The following is a 9,115-nucleotide window of genomic DNA, read 5'->3' on the forward strand; positions in this document are numbered from 1 at the left end:
TCAAGAAGACAAAGATTCTCACCACTGGACCAATTGGCAGCATCAGGATGGATGATGAAGACATTGGGATGGTTCACAGCTTTAGTTTGCTTGCCTCCACAGTCAAGACTTTTGGCGGCAATATCCAGGAAATTAAAAGATGTATTGCGATGGGTAAGTCTGCTGTTAGGGACCTCTCCAAAGTACTGAAGAGCAATGGTTTCTCTCTGGAGAATAAGGTGCATCTTATACAGGCCATGGTCTTTGCAATCATGTGTTATGCATCAGAGAGTTGGACAATGACTAGGGAGGATAGAAGGAGAATTGATGCCTTTATGCTGTGGTGCTGGAGAAGAGTACTGAGGGTACCATGGACTGGAAGGAAAACAAACAGATTCATCCTAGAAAGGGTTAAAGAGGGTTGCTCCTTGGAGGCAAGGATTCTGAGGCTTCGTCTAACATACTTTGGACATGTTGTAAGGAGTGACCGGTTCTTGGAAAGGGACATCATACTTGGGAGGGTAGAGGGAAAACGCTGGAGGGGAAGGCCCTCTATGAGGTGGGTTGATTCAGTGACTGGAGTAATCGGGATGAGTGTGTTGGAGACGGTGCGACTGGCACCGGACAGAGCAGAGTTTAGGGCCATTGTACATAGGGTTGCTATGAGTTGCAAGCAACTCGACGACACGTAACAACAATCTTTACAGATTGGGAGCTCTGGTGGCCTAGTGGCAAGAAGCTGTGCTGCAATCCCAATGGCATGCAGTTCAAATCCACCAGCTGCTCCACAAAAGATGGATGTCGAGAATATCCTCCCATGCAATTTACTGCGTTTGAAAACTCGCTGGAGGGTCAGCTGTGGGTCAGATCTGACTCAACGGCACACAACAACAACAGTCTTTACAGAAGCCTAGCACGAGGTCTTTCTCTCGTAGAACCACTGGGTAAGTATGAACCACCGACTTCAACTTTTCAGTTAACAGCTGAGGCTTAACCATCCTACCACCAGAGCGTCTCCCTTCACATGTTTTTATTGTTGTTATGTACCATCAGTTCAGTAATGATCCCTAGGCTCACCGTTCAGCAGTTTTCAAGAGGCAGCAAATTGCTTGGGAGGAGATTGCCCATTTCTCCTCCATGGAGCAGATACTGCATTCGATCTGAGTTCTTAAGATTTGGCAGCGCAGCTCCTTAATAGGTCACCAGGTGTAGAAGGGTTAAAATTGGGTTTACTTTACTAGTGTCCTGAGTCACTGATCTGGGTTTGATGCTGCAGCTCCTCTTTGATGGGTCAGGCACATGTAGACACCTGGTGGCAGCAAAAAGCAAGCTAGTGGGCTGATCGCCAAAAAAAGGAAAACTACACATCTTTACTTGAACATGTCAATCCAGCAGAATTCTATGATCCAGTATTATTATTTTTATCCAGTTCTAAAAGTGTTTCTAATTAATCCAATACTTTATTAGAAAACATCATGTCTTGTCTAGTAGAATACTTCCTCCCCCAGTGAATCGATCTGAAAACCTATAGAATTGTGTGCTTTTTTCTAGAACTGTTAGCATGGAAGAATCTCCTATTCTCAAATGTTGCATAAAGGTTTTGTCTCATGACGGGCGAAATGCAATGGCCTTGATGAATAAACTCTGGCATCTTATATCTAGATGTAAGGAACCCGAATCTGGCTGCAGAAGGAAGAAGTTATTGAGATAGTGAGATAATTGTCTTCACAGGCTCTTAATCTGATGGGCTCTTGGTTTCTGGGAAGGTTTTAGGGGTCTGGAGAGGCGTTGAAAATTGTCTTTCCATCTACACACACTGCCACTGTTTTGATTCTGACTCCTGGCAACCCTCTGTGAGGTTTCCCTGGCTGTCACCACTTCAGGGAAGAGACTGTCCGCCTTTATCCCCGGGAGCAGCTGGCAACTCCAGATTGCTGACCTGTGGTTAACAACCAAACATGCGGTGCACTATGCCATCAGGACACCTTTTTCTGCAAATAGTCTAGTTTTAAGCACAATTTCAAATTGTGTTAGTGATCCAGACAAGATTAAGAACTTCTGTTTAAGAAATTTACCATGTAGCTGCAGAGAAAAAACACATTCAGAGTCAAAGGTCACAACTAGCTGCCTATAGATGAACTCTTGTCTGCGGATGCATTTTATTAGAGAACCCAGTACCTACCAAAGGTGGATTTGAACTCCTTTAGATCAAAAAGATGTCCTGGTGGCATAGTGCATAATCTGCCATATTGCTAAGCAAAACGTCAGCAGTTCAAATCCACTAGCTGCTCTGCAGAAGAAAAATAGGCAGTCGCCTCTCCCATAAGGATTTTACAACCATGGCAATTAAAGAAGAGTCACTATGAATCAGAACCAAATCAATGACAGTGGGTTTGATTATTTCTTTCAGGTCAAAATCATTTATTCCATCTCATATCTATAAGCTCCATCTACTTCAGATACTTACCGAGTCCTCTGAGGGTATTCACATTGGCATCCTTTTTGAACACTACCTGATTGTCATTAGAATAACTGTGCCAGTCAAGGAACTTGCTGGCCTGGGCTCTGAGGAGGGCCAGAAAGCCTAATAGGACTCTCCCAGCCTGTTTAACACTCAACACACCAACCTCGCGATTCATGAATAGGTGGTGACACTTCCCATGTTCCCAGGACAATCTCAGTCATGCTTGATGTCCAGCCATAATTAATGATAATGCCTCCTTTCACACTCTAAAGTATTCCAGTTTGGACGATATATGGCTACCCCAGTTTTACAGGCATAGGCACAGCAAGAAATGGCTGGAAGAATCTCTAGGGACTGTGACATCTCTCAGGGAGGGGGGACTCTGATAGGTGGGAGGAGACACAGATTATGCTGTGGTCACTTCTCCCAAAGAAAGTCTGTCTGTGTTACTGAAACGTGTGGGACCCTGTCGAAGAGATTCATTGGTTTTCTGTCTAAACTTGGTATTAGTCTATTGTGAGGTAGTTAAAAAAAAAATAGCAATCTTAGCCCACGTTTATAAAAGGACAGCTTCTTGGGGTGAAAGGGTGGGAAATTGTCCTGTTTTAGTTCTATGACTGCTTTAATCCCATTATCCTTCTATTAAGTTAGATAATTCAGTATCAGTTTAAAAAGTTTGCAGAAAAACTGGAATTGAGGTCAGAGGATCATGCTCAGGGTATAAAGACCTGGGAAGGTATGATATGAGAAAAAAGCAAAAGAACTTAAAGAAGAACAACTGGGAGAAATTAAACTTCTAAGAGAAAAGCTAGGGGTATAAGAGAACACCACGTTGTAGATTAGGGTATGAGGTAATGTTTCCAACAGCTAGACAGCCGTCCAAAGATGGAGTGAGTTGCCTCAAGACATTCTCAGTTGTTAGAAATGTTTGAGCATAAATAAATGGAGAGGAGGATTTGACAGGAGGGAATTATTCAATTAGATGAGGATGGAATTATTCCTAAAGGTTGTGCTTCCCTTCCAATCTCAAGACTCAATTAAGAAAATCCACAAAATTTGTCAAATAAGATGGATAAGTTCCTCAGGCACTAAAATTAGCATTCATGAATATCTTAACATTGTTGATCTCTAACAACTCACAGGATAGCACACAAAGAATTCAATATCATCCCCCCATCTGTTTGCCTTCTGTAAAAGTGCTTAACAATTAATGAATAGAATGTGGTTTTGGTGTTGAATTAGACATTGTTTTCAGGCATTAGCAAAAAGGCTGCAATTTCCTGCAGCAACTGTTGGGGTGTGTGTTATCTGAAAATGTGAACCCTACCAAAATCAGTTTTACTGTTGAAAAGCGGGAATAAGTCCTAATTATGAATTATAAATCTTGTTACTGTGCCAATTACTACACACTAAACCATTTATGAATAAATATAACTGTACACCAAGCTACACTAAATTTCCTTGAATAAAGGACAAATAGATAGCTGTGATTTCTTTTTCTGTATTATGGAGTCTTTTACTCCAAGATCATCAGTCACTGTGATGGTCTACAAACTGCGTTATGCAGATGACACAACCTTGCTTGGTAAAACTGAAGAGGACGTGAGGTATTTACTACAGAAGATCAAGGATTATAGTTTTCAATATGGATTGAAGCTCAACATCAAGAAAACAAAAATTCTCACCACTGGGATGATTGGCAACTTCATGATGGACAGAAAAGAGATTGAAATGGTTGATAACTTCAGCCAGCTTGGTTCCCCAATCAACACTCTTGGTACAAGCAGTCAGAAAATCAAAAGGTGAATTGTACTAGAAAAGTATGCTGTCAGGGACCTCTCTAGAGTACTGAAGAGCAACAATGTCATTCTGGAGACTAAGGTGCACTTGACTCAGGCCATGGTCTTCACAATTGCTTGCTATGCATCAGAGAGCGGTACAATAACTATGGGTGACAGAAGAGGGATCAATGCCTTTGAGTCGTGGTGCGAGAGAAGAATGTTGAACATACCGTGGACTTCCAGGAGAACAAACAGGTCAGTCCTAGAGAGGGTGAAACCAGTTTGCTCCCTGTAGGCAAGGATTTTCAGGTTCATTCTCAAAAACTTTGGGCACGTGCCCAAGAAGCACCAGTCCTTGGAGAGTGACATCATGCTTGGAATGATGGAGGGACAGAAGAGGAGGACCCCAAATGAGATGGGCTGACTCAGTGACTGGACAATAGGATACAGTCAGAGACGATGAGATTGGCGCAGGATAGGGCAGCTTTTAGAGCTTATGTACATAGGGTCACTCTGAGTCTCAGGTGACTCAACAACACATAACAACATACCTGGCATTCCACTGTCCAGCAGTTTCAGAATGACAAGATGCCCCTTTGTGGGTACTGACTGATAATTAAAAGGTATTAAGAGATGGCATTTCCCACCCCCCCTTCTTAAATGTTTTTGTATAATAAAGCCAGGTTAGACTTCTAATAGTATGGTCTCCAGGAAGTTGTCCTGCTAACCCAAAGGCCTGGAATCTACCAGCAGCCTCGTGGGACTCTCTTCCCATGCAATGTATCACCACAGAAGCTCAATGGAGGGTCAGTTATGAGTCGATTCTGGCTTGATGGCAGTAAGCTTGAGTTGGGTTATAATATATAATTCTTTTAGCATAAGAACTTACATTGCAGTTCGATGGTGATATTTCAATCAAGTCTTACTGCCAAATTATTAATATGAAATTAGATAAATTATAGGTCCTAAAAAAGGAATAATTTATAAGCAATGTTCATTCATATGTGTGTACAACTTAAAATAGGAGGGACAATAAGAGGGAAATGGAATGTTATGCAATGGAAATCACTGATTATGAAAAGTCCTGTGTTGTAACCAGAACAACAGTAATCCTCCCAACTTGGACAAACCACTTGCTTTTCAAATGACCGGAGGGCCTCTCCTCTGAATAAGGTTGGCTTTCCATCAACAGCAAGTTTGATTTTCCATACCTGTTATTTAAATAGGCAAACTGTAGAAGATGAGCGTCTCAGTGTGTCTTCAATTTACATTACCGAGTGCCCTCTAGCTTTTAGCGGGTAAAGCACCAATACAGATGCAGGGTCTGGTGGCCTGAGTCTACTAGCACAAGTCATTGAACTCCTTTCAGCACCAGTACCCTTAGCAATAAAATGAGGGATTCACCTGTCCCATGGACTTTACATGAGGCCACTTCTGAATCCATAAAGGATTATACATGCAATGTATATCAATTAGGAAAAAACAGAACTATTTCAGTAACAGTTCTGCAAATAGGGAAGGATTTGTGATGCCGATCCTCATTGCCCCTCTTTTCTACCCCATATTATCCTGTCCCAGTCCAGTCTGAACTCTCTCTTTCCTCCCCCCATATCCTAAGCACTTTATTGCAGATCTGGGAGGACAGCAAGCTCCCCTCAAAAACTCTCTCTCTTTTTGCATTCTCCATCATAGCTTATGATTTTATTGCTCCCCTACCTCCCTCATCTTACGTCTCCCTGGCACAGAGCTTTGCCTTTTCTTATGACGTGGCTTTAGTTTCCTAAGGGTCAAACGTCTGTACCCATCACACTGCTTCCTTTGGGGGACTTCAACAAAAGGTGCACTTTTATATGGGAGGAATCTGGGCTTTTTAACCGATTTACTGAGGAGTCTGTGAAGTAGAAAAGGAGTGTTTGGCCTGTCTGGGGTGTGAGGGATGGCCCAGGGATTTTCAAAGCTGGAACCTGACCTTACCGTGAATGAAATGAAGCAGAAATGTTGTTGCCTAGTGACTGGCTAGAAAGAAATGGAGGAAATAATGCCATTTGCCTTCCCTCACCCTGACCCACCCCAGGTCTGGGAGGATACCACCCTTGTTAAATCTTCATTACCTCTTTGCCATTATATTAATTCCAGTATATTTCTTATTTCTTCCCATCCCCTACCCTCGGTCCCTCAACTCTGGACTTCTGGTTCTTGATCTTTCTCACAATTACCCCACAGCTGTTGGCCTGCCTAAATCCAAAATGTCACTTCCTCACTCATATATTGCAAACCCCTAAACATGGCTGCAGGAAAATTGATGAACAATCTTCTCTCATGCAATTTACTGCCTTTGAAAACTTACTGAGGGTCAGCTATGAGTCAATTCAGGCTCGATGGTGCACAACAACAAAACATGAGGTCCCCAACAACTCTTGCACATTGTGCTGGCTAAAGATGGGGTCCCTACTCCTGCTACATCCATCACCCATCTCCTCTTCCCGGAGTTTCTGCAGCAGTCACTTCGGATCAAACCTAACCTCACTTTACCGCTTAGAACCTGCCATCGCCTCACTCACCTGGGCCCAGGCAGAGCAGCAGGAGCAACGCCAGCCCTGTCAAGGCCAGGACTGCGGGCCGCGCGGAGGAGGCGACCATGACCACGAGGCTGGTGAGGAGCGGAGGGATGGGTGGGCGACCAGTGCGCGCTGAGCCGCAGCTTGAGGACTGGCGGATGAGACAAGGAAACAGCACGCTATCTACCCAGAGCACAAAACCGGTACACGCGAGCGGGCGCCGCTCAATCCGCTCCTTTCATCCTGGCCGGGGCGGGACTGGACGCGGTCCGGCGCTGCGCCAGGGGGAGGCCAGCCAAGGAGGCCTTGCCAAGTGCAAGGGCGCGCGCCACCGAGGCTCCGTGCCATGGGCGCTTCGCGGAGCCCTGGCTCATTCGGCGTCGTGCCAGCCTGCCCTTGTCCGGCTCCTGCACCCCAAAGGGGATCGTCGCCCCTCCACTCCATGGCAACGCGGCATCACCACGCTGGGAGCGCTCAGTGCAACCATAAACACTATAAGGCAGTTGGCACTGCTGGCTGCAAGAAAGCAGCGAGGACAAAGCGTAGTTCCAGTGGTATATGAAAAAGCTGTAGGAATCCAGGAAAAAGGAAAATGCTTTCCAGTCGCAGAGCAAACTGGAGTGGGGGAGATGGGGGAGAGAGCTGAGATGGTGGGGAGAAGGTTGGGGAGTTGGATGTGGAAGGGGTCTCTGGAGTCCTTGTGTTTCCGAGACCCCTGCTCCCTTTCACTCCACTCTGTACCCTATATTTCTCATTTCCCTCACATTCCTGGTTCATTCCCCTCCCTTTTCCCATTTTTCTTAGCTCAGGCTTTGCTCCTGGCCTTTCTTAGAACGTGGCTTTTGGAATTTCTTCAATTCCCAAAGCTACCCTTATGCATGCCTTTGGCCGAGCAGTGGGTTGTGATACTTTGAAAGACTCCATGCAGACTGGCCTCAGAGCTGAAGTTCAGGAAAAACCTCCCTTTCAAATAACTCCAACATAAAATGCTTTTAGATACCAAGAAATGAGTGAGTTTTGTATGTCTTAGAAAGGAAAATTCTGTCTCATTGTGCTTTCTCTGTATCCATGCACTTCAAAATGATGTTAAAGTTGGTTTCTGTTGGTTGCCCTCTCGTTGATTTTAGCTCATGATAATTCAGTCTTCTATAAAGTAACAGAAAATCTTAGAATACTTTTTTATTTTAATGAAAGTTTACAGAGACTTTGTATTTCCATTCATTCTTTATTGCACTTTCCTCCCTGCCCACCCCTGCCCCCAGTTCACTTTCCTCTTTGAAAAAAGTAAAAAAATAAAAAATTATTTCATTGTTATACAGTCTCTCCCCCGCCCCCCAGTCCACTCCACTATGCAGCTTTCATACTGGACTCTTGTCATGACAATACTATCTAATTATATGTTCCCCCTAAATAGTTCTCCCCCTCATCTGTTTCAATGCAGTATACATTATTTATTCCCTCTTAGATTCCCCCAAAACCCAATTTCAGTCCCATTTTACAACAATGGCATTATGCAATATTTGTCCTTTTGTGACTGAGATATTTCACTCAGCATAATGTCCTCCAAGGTCACTGATTTTGTATAAAATTTCATTAGTTCTTTGTTTTTAAATACAGCATAGAATTCCATTATGTAAATATACCAGAGCTTCTCTATCCATTCGTTTGTTGGTGGGCACTTGGGTTGTTTCCAACACTTTGCTATTGTGAACAAAGCAGCAATAAACATGGGTGTGCATATATCTGCTTGAGTGGCAGTTCTAGTTTCTTGAGAGTATATTCCCAGCAGTGGAATTGCTGGGTCAAATGATATTTCTATTTCCAGCATTTTGAGAAAGTACAATAAAGCCTTCCATAGTGGTTGCTTCATCTTACATTCCCACCAACAGTGAATAAGGGTTCCAGTTTCTTTGCAAACTTGTCAGCATTTTATGTTTGATGCTCTGTTAAATTTTGCTATTCTTACTGGGATGAGAGGATATCTCATAGCTGTTTGATTTGCATCACTCTTAGAGCTAGGGATTTTGAACATTTTTTCATGTGTTTGTTGACCATCTGAATGTCTTCTTTGGTGAAGTGTCTGTTCACATCCTGTGCCCATTTTTCAATTGGTTTGTTTACATTTACCTTGTTGTGGTGCTTAAGTATTTTATAAAGTCTAGATATAAGTTCCTTATCTGACATGTTGTTGTTGTTATGTGCCGTTGAGTCGCTTGCAACTCATAGCGACCCTATGTACAAGAGCCCTAAACACTGCTCTAACCGCTGCCAACTTTGCCGTCTCTGACACACTCTTTCCCACCACCCCAATCACTAAGTTGATCCATCTTTTC

The 9,115-nt window shown here is 43.6% G+C and overlaps 1 protein-coding gene across 1 annotated transcript in view; it reads right to left on the reverse strand.

Annotated features, from left to right (window-relative positions):
• The window catches only part of LOC102876281 (chromosome unknown open reading frame, human C2orf40), a 31,485-nt gene extending 24,621 nt beyond the window's left edge, over nucleotides 1-6,864 (reverse strand). The window contains exon 1 of the mRNA XM_006883836.1: nucleotides 6,786-6,864. Within this exon, the coding sequence (XP_006883898.1) occupies nucleotides 6,786-6,864 (79 nt within the window). The remainder of the gene's footprint in view (nucleotides 1-6,785) is intronic.
• Nucleotides 6,865-9,115: the final 2,251 nt, after the last annotated feature.

Source organism: Elephantulus edwardii, unplaced genomic scaffold, assembly GCF_000299155.1.
Source record: "Elephantulus edwardii isolate Elephantulus edwardi_28Jun2011 unplaced genomic scaffold, EleEdw1.0 scaffold00030, whole genome shotgun sequence".
Lineage (NCBI taxonomy): Eukaryota > Metazoa > Chordata > Mammalia > Macroscelidea > Macroscelididae > Elephantulus > Elephantulus edwardii.